The sequence below is a fragment of the Plectropomus leopardus genome, chromosome 12 (genome assembly GCF_026936395.1).
Source record: "Plectropomus leopardus strain MGB_pleo_1.0 chromosome 12, ASM2693639v1, whole genome shotgun sequence".
Lineage (NCBI taxonomy): Eukaryota > Metazoa > Chordata > Actinopteri > Perciformes > Serranidae > Plectropomus > Plectropomus leopardus.
Window position 1 is genome coordinate 219,103 of NC_142187.1, and position 15,368 is coordinate 234,470.

Here is a 15,368-nt window from a genome sequence, read left to right on the forward strand (position 1 = left end):
ACCAATCTGTGCACCGTCTGGATTGACTATAAGAGACCCTATGACTCATTGCCACATACATGGATCTTGGAATTCCTGATGAAGGCTTCCAGGACACTGGAAGTGTCCACAGAAAGGGTAATGTGGGACTGGAAGCCTTCACCTCAAGACCCAAGACCCAATGCCCAAGTGACCATCAAATGCAGCATATACCACGGTGATGCTCTGTCCTCACTGCTGTTCTGCATAGGTCTGAATCCCCTGAGCCAGATCATCAACAAGAGGCTATGGATACCCATTGCAAAGTAGAGCAACCATTAGCCACCTCCTCTACATGGATGACATCAAGCTGTACACTAAGAGTGAGCGGGACATTGACCCGCTGATCCACATCACCAGGATCTACAGCAACGACATCAGGATGTCATTCAGGCTGGATAAGTGTGGACGCATGGTATCTAAGAGAGGCAAGATGGTCACAACTTAAGGGGTTGAACTACCAGAGGCTAATATCAGAATCAGAATCAGAATCAGAATCAGAAAAGATTTATTGCCAGGTATAGTTAACACAATACGAGGAATTTGTTCTGGTGGTTTGGTGCAACATAAATATAGAAAAAAAGAAAACAGATAAAATAGAAGATACAAATATGAAATATAAAATATAACAATATAAAAGATGCAAGTCTAGTATTGATATTTACATTGAAATTCACATTTATACAGGTTTGAGTGCAACTTTATGGTGTGGATGTGCCGCATGACGAGCAGCAGTGCCGGTGATGTGCATTAATGAACACAGTAATGTAACGTACAGTCTATGAGGAGAGTGCGTCAGTGGGGGACCTAGGCCTTGTTTATGAGGCCGGTGGCAGACGGGAAGAAACTGTACTTGTGGCGTGAGGTTCTGGTCTTGATGGACCGAAGCCTCCTGCCAGAGGGGAGTGATTGAAAGAGTTTGTGTCCAGGGTGGGAGGGATCGGCCACAATCTTACCTGCATGCCTCAGAGTCCTGGAGGCGTACAGGTCCTGGAGGGAAGGCAGACTGCAGCCGATGACCTTCTCAGCAGAGCGGATGATACACTGCAGCCTGCGCTTGTCCTTGGCAGTAGCTGCAGCGTACCAGATGGTGATGGAGGAGGTGAGGATGGACTCGATGATGGAGGTGTAGAAGTGCACTATCATCTTCACTGGCAGGTTGAACTTCCTCAGTTGCCGCAGGAAGTACATCCTCTGTTGGGCTTTTTTAGTAAGAGAGCTGATGTTCAGCTCCCACTTGAGGTCCTGGGTGATGATGGTGCCCAGGAAGCAGAAGGACTCCACCGTGACCACTGGAGAGTCTCTCAGGGTGATGGGGGTGAGTGGGGCTGTGTTCCTTCTGAAGTCTACAATCATCTCCACTGTCTTTAGAGCGTTGAGCTCCAGATTGTTCAAGCTGCACCAGGACACCAGATGGTCTGTCTCCCTCCTGTAGGCGCACTCATCTCCATCAGAGATGAGCATCTCATCTCCATCAGAGATGAGCCCAATGAGGGTCGTGTCGTCCGTGAACTTCAGGAGCTTGACAGACTGGTGACTGGAGGTGCAGCTGTTGGTGTACAGGGAGAATAGCAGAGGGGAAAGAACACAGCCCTGAGGGGATCCAGTGCTGATAGTCCAGGAGTCAGAGATGTGTTTTCCCAGCTTTACATGCTGCCTCCTGTCAGACAGGAAGTCTGTGATCCACCTGCAAGTGGAGTCTGGCACGTTCAGCTGGGAGAGCTTGTCCTGCAGGAGAGCTGGGATGATTGTGTTGAAAGCAGAGCTGAAATCCACAAACAGGATCCTGGCATAGGATCCTGGGGAGTCCAGGTGCTGGAGGATGAAATGCAAGGCCAGATTAACTCCATCATCTACAGACCTGTTGGCTCTGTAGGCAACCTGTAGAGGGTCCAGGTGTGAGTCAGTAATGTCTTTGATGTGTGGAAGCATGAGGCGCTCAAATGACTTCATAACCACAGAGGTCAAGGCGACGGGTCTGTAGTCATTGAGACCTGTTGTCCTCATATATAGTGGATGTACAGGACAGTTACAAGTACCTTGGAATCCCACAGGCAAATGGGATATATGATGAGGCCGCAAGGAAGTCAGACACCACCTAGTACCTTCACAGATTAAGGCAAGTTCTGAAAAGTAAGCTAAATGGGCTGAACAAGGTCAAAATCATGAATACATTTGCACTGCAGTGGTCCAGTACTGGAGCAGTGGCCAAATGTCTGGTCAAAAAATGTGGAGAAGCAGCAGGTGTCACAGGCGGAGCTACAGGTGAGGCAGACCAATACTGGTAAACATAACCTGCTGTAGCTGGCTCAGTTTTAAAACTGGCTAGAAGATAATGATATAATAGTAAACTAGATCATCGAAGGCATCTATTAGTACCAACTACATCACAGGTCTCTAGTTGGGAGGGCTACCATATAATGCTCCAGAGTTAACCCTCCTGTCCTGTTCATTTCAGCTAAATTATCCTAAAGTTCGCAGGCCAAAAAGAACCAATCTATTTTTAGATGATTAAAAATCCATATACATACATATATATCACATACATATACAAAAGTCCGTATACATTATTACCTAATGTCATGTTATATCTTTTTGTCAACTAAACTTTTTGGAAACATTACACGTTTTGAACTTCTATTTGGTATTCATGGCCTGTAGGCCTCAGCATTATATAGATATTATTTTCACTACAACAAATACTGAGATGAAACGCACAATTTTCTTGTACTCAGTTGAAATCCCTGTCCTTTCCACAACACCCACAACATCATCATAGAGTGCATTTGATAATTTCGCACCTATCGTTATTGTGTTATGACATGCGTCTGTTTCCATAGTTCCAACCCCCCCCCCTTATCTTTTTGCCACAATTGTACTTCATTTGTTATCTACGACTATTGCACATCTGTCCGTCCTGGAAGAGGGATCCCTCATCATCCTCTGCCGCTCTTCCTGAGGTTTCTTCTTTTTTTTTCCTCGTTACAGGGGTTCTTTTTCAAAGTTACGAAAGTTAAGTTAAGTTTCAAAGTTCAAATGTACATTGTAAAGCCCTCTGAGGCAAACCATGTTTTGTGATAATGGGCTCTATAAATAAAATTGACTTGACCTGACAAGTGGTAAGAAGGGTAAACCTCAACTCATTAATAATGAAAGTACTGATGGAGCGGGAAATAGGTCTGGTTCTACCACGTCTCTCTCTCATTCATTTACTTAAGATCAGGAAAGCATTTCATCTGTTTTCAGCTATTTTACTCTTAAAATGTTGTCTGCATTACGATTACGATACAGAGGGACTTTTAAAATGAATGAATTTATTTCTCTCTTTGCTTTCAGGTACCTCTTTACTCACTTTACTCACTTAACTCTGTAAAGATACAGGGGTCTGTGGGTTAGGGTTAGGGTTATTATTGTTTATGACTAAATAATCGATTATATATCTGTTGTATTGAATGATCAGGGAGAATAAAAGTTTTTAAACAATAAACTGCACAGCTGGTGAGGTGGGTTCACATAGATTAGCTGCTCCTCATATAAATGTGGATCAGTGTACCCCAGCCATTTTTTTGCACTTTGGGAAATATGGGAAATAATGTTCAGGTTCATAGCACTTCAGTTGAGGAAGTGCTCAAGGCTGGGGGAGGGAAGATATCTGGCAGGAGGTTATATTTTTAAAACATCTGTTTATCTTTTTTTAAATTATCTGTTATTTTCACAGGCTGTTTAAAAGAAGTGTTTTTTTATGTCTGAAGTTGTCATTTTCCCATTGGACAGGACTACCTTTCAATCTGGAAATTATATAATACATTTGTCCAAAATAAAAATTACTAGTTGGAATGTTAGGGGGCTGACAGAAATAGCAAAAATAAAGGAAACATAAAGAAAGTCTGAGGAGTGTTTATACTAATACATAAAAACATAATGTTTCAAATTATTAAGGTGATTTGGGATCAATTTGGAACATATAGAGTATTATTATCCAAGGAAATATATTCACATTTAAGGTAAATCTGGTTTGTATCTATAGCTTATACAACAATAAGCCAACATTCTCTCAAGACCTCTTCCTCTCTTATTATCATTACTTCAGTACCAGAAAAGTATTGCGCTACTACTGTTGACTCCACTCATGTACAGACAAGAAAAATATTGCTACAATCATGTAAAGATCTAAATTTGGTTGAAATCTGGAGGAAACTACATCCAGATAAAACAGAATATTCTTGTTACTCAAGTACATATGGGTCATGAATCGATTATTATTTGGTATCCTCTGAACTTTGGCTAAAACATGTACATCTACATTACATGTAGATGCATTTATTTGCAATACTAGGAGATGGAGATTTCCAGTTAAATGGTAAATGAACTGTACTTGTATAGTGCTTTTCTAGTCTTTTTGACCACTCAAAGCGCTTTCACACTGTATGTCACATTCACCCATTCACACACACATTCACACACTGGTGGCCAACGCTATCGTATGAGGTGCCACCTGCTACTCAGTAACCGTTCATATGCACTTACACTCTGATGGTGCAGCATCAAAGTTTTTTAAGTTTTGGCCAGAAGACTAGAAACATATCTCCCACCACTTGTCAGTAACAATCAAAATGGTTTTGTTAAAAATAGACAGGGTTTTCATAATATTTGGTGTGTTTTGAATATATTGCATGGAAAATATAATTGTAAAGAAACAACTATGCTGTGCTTGGACGCACACCAAGGTTTTGATGGAATTGAGTGGGGCTGTCTTTTTAACGTGCACCAGCATTTTCTGAACTTCCTAAAACTATTGTACACAAGCCCAACCACTCAAATATTGACCAATAATAATGTCTCCAAGCCATTCACTCTTCAACAGTCAACTAGACAGGGGTGTCCACCATCACCCTTACTTCTCGTATTGGCTATGGAACCCTTGGCTATGGCCATATAGGATAATAGGGGTATGTGAATGCAGCTCCCACTGTTCATCAATATAATGCACTGTAACTCCAAGGCAATTGTTGTTACCCAGTGATGTCCAGTAGTCCCCAGTGAGAGCAACAGAGGGTGCACATTGTATAGTCGTTGCTTTTGCAGTACTCTCCTTTTCATACAACTCGTGCATTCTTATGAGATGGTGCGTCTTGAGGGAATCTCATAACTACCGTCATTTGTTGTGATTCTGAGAACGTTTCTTAGATCGACATCTTCCACAACATTAATCGGCCTGCAGTCTGTAGCTATCCACTTAGCTATGGCATTTGTTAGCTTCTCTTGCCTTTGTTTATCTATACTTCTCCCGCACGCTGCATCTAACTTAGTCTGCCGAAGCCTCGCTCCACTGCTGGTATCACCTGTGTGTCTCACATTTAGGTGATAAGAAAATTCAATGCTGCAGTGGTTACAAATAACTTTGGGTCTGTTGACTGCACTGTCTGGAAGAACTATGAAATGAAAATGGCCATGTAAAAGTTCCGTACCCTTATCCATGTTTGTTTATCTGCCAATTCATTTCTTTTCTGGTTCTTGTGAGCGCTGCAGCAGTAAGCAACAGACTTTTCCGAAATAAAAGCCAGTGAGCAATTGATGTTTACAATAATAAAAGAAATAACAAAAACTGTGTTCATGCGCAATAAAATAATTGTCAGCGTTAATTAATTAATGAGTTAATGCGATAATAATGCGTTAACTTGCCCGGCCCTAATATATATATATATATGTTTATGTGAAAAAAAATTGCTCTGTGTGTGTGTGTGTGTGTGTGTGCCGTGGTGAAGGAGAAACATGTGGTGAAGTAATTCTGGGGATGGTAAGCCAAGCCTTCCATAGTCTGCCTGTTTATTTAAACACAAATAACAAATATTTTGTTTTTGTAGTTTTAGTCATCTCTTCGTTTTTTTACAACACTGCCCAGTGCCAGCATGGCATTTTAGGATGATTTATTGCCATTTTAAGCTGTTGGTTTTGGTATATTTTTAAACTAATTTTTGATTATAAGTTGCCTCGCTACCCCAGCTGAAGGACTGGCACACAATACTGGACCTGTTTCAAAATGTGTTTCAAGTACGTACACAGCCTCATCTCTCAAATCATTAGTGCTTTCTTTTAATGTGTGGTGATGTTTTATTTAATATACTCAAGTAAGATTTTTGATACAGGACTCATATTTGCAGCTGAGTATTTTTGCACTGTGTGATTAGTATTTTTTTATTTAAGAGAAAGATTGAAAAACTTCTTCCACCTCTGCATTAGCTTAAAGTCTTTGTGGACATCCATTAATTAAGCTTGATTTATCACCTGAAAAGCCAATCTCCAGAGCTGTCTCTCGCCGAGCAATATCTTTTTTTGCCATTGTCCCTATAATGACAGGATTGTGGGTTGTAAAGCTCTGGATATTTCTAAGTTTCAACAGTAGTGTCTCGTCAATCATTCTCCAACCACACCAGAGGGACAGCAACAGCTGCAAGACGGTAAGAGAGGAAAGAAAAAGAAGTTGAGCTGCCAAGGGAGCAGAGCAGAGGTGCCACAGCAGCCAAGATGGGAAAAAGGAGGGGTTTTTTGCTTACTTTTGTCATTAAAAACTTAGGTATACATATTTGTGTTTTAGGAAAACAGTTTAGATGGTAGGTTTGGATTTTTTTCCACAACTTTTTTTTTTTTGGGATTAGTAGGTCAATTTTAAGTGTTCTGTATTGAGGAGAGGGGTTGAACTGGATTTAATGCAGTGCTATTCTCACCAGTACAGCTGTGTCTCAGTTGTAGCCTCTTTTCCCAGTAACTCTGCTGAGTCTTGATAGCATCCACTGAGGAGGAATGTTTTAATGTCCCACAGTTGCCATCTAATCTGCTGGAAGGCTGCCTGCTGTGGAAAGGACAGTCGTCTTCTTCTCGACCTCCTCCTCTCTCCTCTTTCCTAGGCAGAATGTACATTTGTAAAATGGGTGTCAGTCAGTTCTTTTGACACTAAAAGGAGGTCCACCCCTCAAAACAGTACCAAGTGTGTCTGAAGGTCACACACACAAACACAAATGTACTCCATACAGAAATGTATATTTTAACATAACTGGCTAATCAGAACAAAAAACACAATGACAACTCCTATACAAATCTTTGGATTTTATGGTTTAGTATTTGCCTTGGGCACAAAGTGCATGTAGCTGCATCGCAAGTCCATACATGGCATATTATAGACAACAATACATAACACATCACACTGTAGGTTACAACAAACTGAGGTTAAAACAGCAGCAGTAATAATTAAATAGGTAGATAAAAGTTGATTAAAAGAATTGCACCTGTAAAAGGGAATAAACAAGAGGATACCAGTATAAAATTAGACTTTTAAAATGATCTTGGTTCGCACACCAAACAGTTAGAGACTTTGGAGAAAGTGAAGTCTCTGAGCTACTCTGGTGCATAAATAATCAACATGGACACTCCTATTCAAATTACTGTCCTACAAAATCCCCAGGTATTAGTAGGAGGACACCTGTTCAATCATGCTGTTTTTATAGTCCATGGTCATGGACTCTCACTCCCTTGAGGTCAAAGAGCATTTCTGTGGTTTTGTTGGTATTAAGCATGAGGCAGTAGCTGTTACACTAGGCCTTAAAGGTGGCAATCTCTCTGTGACACTGACAGGAGTTTTCGAGGATGACTCCTATTCAGCGCTGAGACACTGGTTAATGATTCAATCAGGAAATGTTTAATATGAGCCCTTGGGTCAGCGCAGAAACATGGATAGAAATGTTGAACAAAGAACAAATGCAAGGCAATGATATATATATGTCCCTCTCACTGCTAACACATTTGGTATCCATTAGTTACCGACATGTCAGGTTTAACTCCCCAGGGATGGGCAAAGAATGTGTTGTACCAACCTTGCTGGCTTCCAGCTCAAGTGTCCAAAAACATGGGGCCTACTATCCCTTGAATATGGCCATATGTCCAAACAGTTTATACAACAAAGAATAGGTACAATCTTATACTAGGTAGACACAAAGTCATAAAAGATGCATAATTATAAAAAAAACGTATACAAACAGATATACAGAGGGGCAGTCACTAGCATGCAACATGTTAAATATAATGCATTTACCTTATCTTACTTTGTCGCATCGTTAATAAGAATAAAACCATTTGATAATAAGGGATGTTAATTAACTTCTAGACAAACAGGTAAGGTTGATATGTATTAAAAGCTGAACTAAAATCTAAAACTAAATTTCATGCATAAGCCTTGGTGTCCTCTATGTGAGAAAATTATATCTTTATAATTATATAGTTATAGTTATAAATTATAACTATAACCTCAGGAAGAGCAGCAGAGGATGATGAGGGATCCCTCTTCCAGGACGGACAGACATGCAATAAATGTCGTTAATAACAGTTGAATTACAATAATGACAAAAAAGGACAGAGAAAACAGGGGGGAGGATGAGGGGAAGAGAAAGGAAGAGATGCACAGTAATAATGGTAACAAACACGTCATATAAAAATAATGTTAGTTGTAAAATTACTAAATGCACTCTATGATAGCTGCACTGTGCTAATTTTAGGGAAACAGCTGTGATGGGTCGCTGTGACAAGTGCTGTTGCTAAGCAACAGTGGGTGATCAGCAGGGTGACCTATGCTAATGTCAGTAGAAGGCTTCGCATACAGCTGACTGTCAACTATCAGCTGTCCCACCAGTGGCGTGTCAGTACCATTGTTCTGAGTTTGTCACATAAGCCTACAAGATAGCTAGTTTGGAGAGATGGACAGATACACTGCAATCATGCAGCCAATGATTGCAGCCAGGAAGTTTTGGCAAAACTAGGAAACATAGGAGAACATGAATGCAGGGCACAGAGGCAACGGAGTTGGAAGAAGACTCTGATGATGTATTGACCAATGGAGAGAGCAAGAGCAGGAAAAGGAGCTCAGCCCAAACAGCATATCTACCATTGATTAACACCTATGTCATAACACCTAATTGAAGCTCTATCAAAGAGAGATCTTAACTTACTTTCAAAAAGTGGAAGATGAGCGTGGTAACTTTGCCAACATCAACACAGCAGCCCTCTGATGATGTGAGAGACATGACATGTAAGCCCAGGGCCGGTATAGGCCAATGGTAGGCGGTGGCCAGGTGAGACTGGAGGGGCACCGCCACGCCTGACCATCCCCTTAGAGCTTTGTAAATAAAGAGGAGGATTTTAAATATATGGTATATAGTGATATATATATATATATATATATATATATATGATCCTTTCGTGGTTCCTATATATATATAGCTGTATATATGGTATGTAGGCCCTCACTGATTTGTATGTATGTATATATATGTGTTTTCGGCTGATAGTTTGGCGAACTGTTCAGGTGTACCTTCATAAATAGACACAGCTGGGATTGGCTCAACATAGCCCCCGGACATTTACAGAGTGATTTCAATTATGTTGCCTAGGGAAGCATATATATATATATAAAGTAAAATTGGTCCAAGCATGGACATGTTCCAGCAGACCTTATGTGTGAGCACGTGATGCTGATAAGTATGATTTAAACCAGCTAAGTGCAGGTTAGGGTTAGGGGCACCTAGGGCACCAAATTAGGTCCAGACTCTGTGGCAGTAAGCCTACAGTCTATGGTGTCAAATGGCACTGAGCTCTAATGATACAGACCATCAAGGTCATTTAGAAAACAAATACTAAATATTTATATTCTTTAGTATCAGCTCAAGTACATGATCCGTGTGAGCTGCACGAAACTAGCAAGGATGGAACTGTCTGGAGAACTGTACAGCCAGGACCACACACAGGGAGAGTGCAGTCACAAAACATTATGACCGCAACATAGATGACCCTGTTGGAGTATATATGCTTTTAATCTAATGATGATTCAAGGGTGGGCTATGATTATGGTACTGAGTTTACACTAGATACTGGCCAAGGTGGGTAATCATCAGTTTACCCACTACTATACTGTTAAATCAATGATGTGATTATTGTTGATTATATTACCTTTTATCGTTATGTTATTGTCCTGACTATAGGGCCAGCCCAGAATTGCTCAGTTAATCATCTAATGACTATGTTGGGGTCTGTACAAAATGTACTACCAGTGATTATGTTGAAACTTGTGCTAGAAATTAGATGCTGCTAATAATTTTTAGTATTAGACAGCTGTGATGGGTCGCCAGGACAAGTGCTGTAGAGCTGAACCGGACCAGCAGCAATCAGGCCAGAGAAAGGTAAAATGTAGACATCTGTTTCAACAAAGCTGTCACAGGGCACTATCAGGACAACTCATTGTTCTGAGTTATGTCACATGTTTGACCATGAAGTAAGACATGCAGTTTGGAGAGATGGACAGATACAGATTCAGGATACCCAAGGCCTGAGGAAGTCAAAAAGAGGAGTTAAGATGAACATGAATCAGGGCAGATAGAAGAAGACTCATAATGCACGCTATCATGATTGTAATAGTATAAAACACTGGATCAGGGAACAGACATATCTACCATTGAATGATACTAGCTGGTGTATCGGCTAGGTGAGGCAATTTCTGATCCGGAGCTCTGTAACTACTCATTGCTTTGCTGAAGAGATCACTAAAAGGTTTGCCAACATCAAATTCTAGCATTCTGTGTGAGAGACATGACAGTTATTCAGGGCCTGTTTATTAGGTATGCTCATACAGAATTCGCCTAGGTGCACTCATCTGCTGGAGGGTGACGCCACCAGTTTACCTCGAGTGGCTAAAATAAAGGGAATAATCCTTCATGCCCACTGGCGCATTTTGTGTCTGATGTACCAGGTGATATTTGCAGCATATATATAGGTGACTGTGGCTTGTGGTTAGAGCACAGTGTTGCCACAGGAAGGGTCACAACAGCAGAATCTCAGTTGGAACGGGATTCGGTCTGGGTCAAAAGAATGGGGTCTTCCATTCTTTAGCACCGCCATGTCAAGGAACCGGTTCAGAGAAATTATGCGCTACCTGCAGTTTGATCGTAAAGACAACAGCTGCATCTGACTTGCAAATGACAAGTTTGCCCTGGTCAGTGAGGTGTAAGACCAGATGATTCAGAACAGCATTGCCTGCTATAAACCAGGGGCAGAAATCATTGTTGATGAGCAACTGTCCAGGTGTACCCCGCCTCAGTACATGCCCAATAAACAGATGGGATTGACATAAAGCCCCCGCTCACTGCTGATGTATGAGCGGCACATGTTAAATGGATATCCCTCCCTGGGTATATATATATATATATATAAACATTACAAATAAATAAACAGTGACATGGTTCTAAAATTGATGTGTGAGCACGTGATGTCAATTATTGGGTGCAGAGGTGTAACCAGTGACAACTTTTTAGGGCATCACTCCTAGGGCCCACAAAATTGCAGAAACACCAGCCCTGTGTGCACTTCCAACAAAAATAAAATATCACTGCCTCCTTCAGCACATCAAAGAGCCACACTGTAACGAAACCAAAGTGTTGAAAAGCGAAAGGGCAACCCTCACCATCTACCAAGGAAAGGAAAAAAAGAATTTCTGCATCATCAGTGCAATGCACAAATCAGTGGAGATCTGTGATGAAGAAAAAAAGAAATCAGAGACAGTCCACTATTATAACAGGACAAAGATGGGAGTTAACATGACCGCAACATAGATGCTGAGACAGTATATATGCCTTTTAATCTAATGATGATGGCCAGTTGTTGTCTTCCATGATTATGGTACTGAGTTACATTGTGTTCTTTTATATGATATAATCATTAGTTCTGTACTAGCTGCATGCACTGTTAAATCAACATGGCCTGATGAGTATTCATCCTGGAGCTCTGCAAACAGCTGTGCAGTGAACACATCACCAGGCCAACGCGGGACGTAATGCCGATCCATCCGAGTTAAGATTGAATTACTATGTTTGTAAGAATGCACACAAAACAAAACAACAAAATTGTGCATTAAGTGCCTGTGTGCAGTGTGTGGACAGTGCATCGCAAAGTTCAAAGTGTGTAGACATTGTAGGAGTGTTCATGTGTGTAGCTACTGTGTCTTTCTTGTTGAAAGAGTGGACAGGGCAGTCATTTTAATGTCTACAAACTCGCTGCTGGCAGAGAGCTTGGTTTATTAGATTATCTCCTTGCAGTTTCCAAGCATAACATTAGTGTTCTTGACTGTTTGGTTACAGCAGCTTTTTTTATGCATTGATGTTCAAGTTTGCAGTCTGTTATATTATAAAATGGTGTATAATTGTTGTAAAATGTTGTTATAATATTACGTTCCTGGCCCCCGCCTTGTCAGCACCGCAGACAGAGCAAGAGAGAAAGTGCAACAGAAAGAAAGAGTGACAGAGAGAAAGAAGAAAGAAAGAAAGAGCGAATGCTCCATTTCTTCATTTCATTTATTGTGAATGACATATTATAAAACACTGGATCCCTTTTAAGACTTGTACTGAATGTCAGACTGATCTAGCTGGTGTTATCGGCTAAATATATTAATTACTTTTTGTCTGTTTTTTTGTAGTTTACTGATGAATTTTAACATGTATTTTGAATTGTACTATTTTTCAATCTAGTGTTACAAAGCAATTGCTATTATTAAAACCCAATTAAACTTGGACATTCAGTTAAAAGTTATTTATTAGGTTGCTCATAAGAAAAACAGATGAAAATTAGCAACTTGAGAATCACTAAAGAATTGACCTATTTAGGTTAACTGACGCTGTTGCAGCAGGGAGTAAAAATTACCCAAAATAAAACTCCTTCAACCCCAAGGGGTATTGGAATTTGTGTCTGATGTACCAGGTGATGCTGCAGCACATCTGTGACTGTACGGTGGTAGAGGCCCACCAGTGTTAGCCAAGGAAGTGCACAACAGCAGAAACACAGATGTGGAGGACTTGTGGTCAAAAGAATGTTGATGGCTTGGATGCGGAAATCAAAATAGAGAGTTGGTGAAGGTCAATGGTGTAAAAATGGTCCAAATAAATTCCAGTTCTTGCTGCCATATCCAAGCTACCTGTGTCTCAGGTCAGATTGATTTAGGGTAAAAGGTGATGGATTTTATCTCTAATTTATCATAGAGTCAGAGTCAGCCTAGCTATGGTGTTGAAAAGAAATCTTGGATTGTTTTTATTTTCCTCAATTAATGATGAGTAATAGTTTGCTCTGGCATGGCGGAGGGCCTTTCTATACATTTTATGATTGTCCTGCCAGAATAAACGGGACTCTTCCAAGTTGGTTGAACGCCAATTTTTTTCTTTTAAAATTTTTCACGATGTTTGTTTCAATTTGTGGATCTGGGGGTTAAACCATGGAGCTAATTTTCTTTGTTTCATTATTTTCTTCTTGAAATGTGCGATGCAGTCGAGACCTGATGGCAGTGAGCCAGCAGCACTATCAATGAGACAATCAATTTGAAAATGACTAAAAGCATTCTCAGTCAAATTGAGTGTTAAAGTAGAAAGAATCAATTAAATTTAGCTACTGCACCATCAGACAGACATCTTGTATAGTAACTCTTGCTGGGAGGCATGTAATCGATCAACAAAAAATCGAAAGTCATTAACCCTCTGAGCCCTAAACTGTTATTATCTAGTTTTGGGTCGCCTGGGATTTTTGTGTAATAATGCGCTTAAAGTCTCAGTGAGTCAATGCACAATCAAGCTATATACATCTTTTTTTTCAGGATAACCTGGGCTATCAGAATATTTAGATTGCAATGATTTCACTTGAATGTACAAATAGTTGTAAGATCATAAAGACAAAAGAAAAAACAAGACGGAAATTCAATTTTACAGCTCTTTAGTGATAAATCACACAATATTAGTTACAAGCTTCTCCCAAGTGTTGGGAATCAGAAACTGAAAAAATAAACATTTAAACTATTATACCTCAAAAAATGGACATACTATTCCAAAAAAAAAGTCCCATCGTTTTTTGGGGTTTTTTTTGCAGTTGTTGCAAAGCAGCTTCTATCTATGATGATGCAGAGGGCCACATCACACTCCTGACACTTCCAGAGAGAGGCCTGATTCTCCTGCCTGCTCTGCCAGGACAGACAAAGTTTACATCCATATGAGGCCCTGCTGCCTGTTAGACTGTCTCCTGATTTACCCATGTCTTATTATTATTATAGGGGCTACCAGAGTTTATTCTAATGCACTAGGTGCTACCAAAAACACAGAGTGATAGATACAGACAGATTAGGCCAGTGCAGTTTGCTTCAGATGACGTGTAGCAAGCGTTAGATCGTCTTCCGATTGGTGGACAAGACCAAAACAAACCTCTGACCTCTCCAAATGAACTATGGGAAACCAATATGGCATTAAGGATCGATGCTAATGTACTTTTATCATCGAAATATGGACTTAAGACACCCAATATTGGAATCGATCATTAAGGATTTACTGAACAAGGTCCTGTTAAAACACCTGAATTCCAGGCCTGGAAAGAGAGGCTTCTAAAATCCCTCTGAATGGCACAGCCAGCAGCTTTTACTGGGAGAAAAAGTAAGGCAATCCAACAAACGGTCTCAGAATTGGGACAACTTACATAAGTGAAACAAATTTTAGTTGCCGGTGACTACGCCGGGCTAAGAGGGTTAAATAATGGTCTGATAGAGTTGGATTCTCAGGGAAGACCATTAAATCTTCGATTTCGATGCCGTACACAAGGACAAGATCTCGGGTGTGGGCGTTAGGGGGCACTGTGGAGCCATTTTGCCATGCCTGTTTCGAAAACCACCAAAATATGAAATTTTTTGCCAGGCTGGACGAAGACCATGTTGCCATGGCAACAGTGTTCATGAAAAAGCTCTGAAATCACAAGAAGGCATCGTCAAGGTCCCAAAGTTTGAGCTGAATATGGTCAACCTGTAAGGAGATGCACATCAAAATATAAAATATATAGGGAGGCCAGGCCAGAAGTTTTGGGCAGATCTGAAGATGTTTGACTGAGTTAAAACAACTTCCTGTGTCATGGCGAAACATCAAAGAAACCAAGCCACGCCCACATAGTGTGACGAAAACTCATTTTTTAAAAACAGCTGTTGTACTACAGCTCTTATGGTCTTAGAAACCACATTTGAAGTCAGATGGGTAAAATCTGTAGAAGATATACATCAAAGAAGAACACGTGATTTTCATGTCATTTCCTGTGGCCAGTAAGAGGCGCTATAATAAATGGTAATGCTTATTATGTAGATGTGTTCAGGGTAGGACTACATGGCAACATGTGAAGTTTGGTGAAGATTGGACGATGTCCCTCAGAGTTATAAATTACTTCCTGTTTACTTCCTGGTTCATGGCGAGACATGGAAATGTTTGGCTAATTAACTCCCACACGATGTGACGAAAACTATCAAA

General features: G+C 40.4%; 2 protein-coding genes and 1 pseudogene across 2 annotated transcripts in view; 1 reads left to right on the forward strand and 2 right to left on the reverse strand.

Annotated features, from left to right (window-relative positions):
• The window catches only part of LOC148187768 (voltage-gated inwardly rectifying potassium channel KCNH2-like), a 100,669-nt gene that overhangs the window by 29,463 nt on the left and 55,838 nt on the right, over positions 1 to 15,368 (reverse strand). Inside the window, exon 5 of the mRNA XM_088085042.1 lies at positions 6,744 to 6,919. Coding sequence (XP_087941168.1) covers positions 6,744 to 6,919 — 176 coding nt within the window. The remainder of the gene's footprint in view (positions 1 to 6,743; positions 6,920 to 15,368) is intronic.
• Positions 121 to 2,306, forward strand: LOC148187769 (uncharacterized; annotated as a pseudogene).
• Positions 826 to 1,624, reverse strand: LOC148187770 (uncharacterized). Its single transcript, XM_088085445.1, has one exon. It carries the CDS (start codon positions 1,480 to 1,482, stop codon positions 826 to 828), a length of 657 nt encoding a protein of 218 aa, XP_087941571.1. The 5' UTR covers positions 1,483 to 1,624.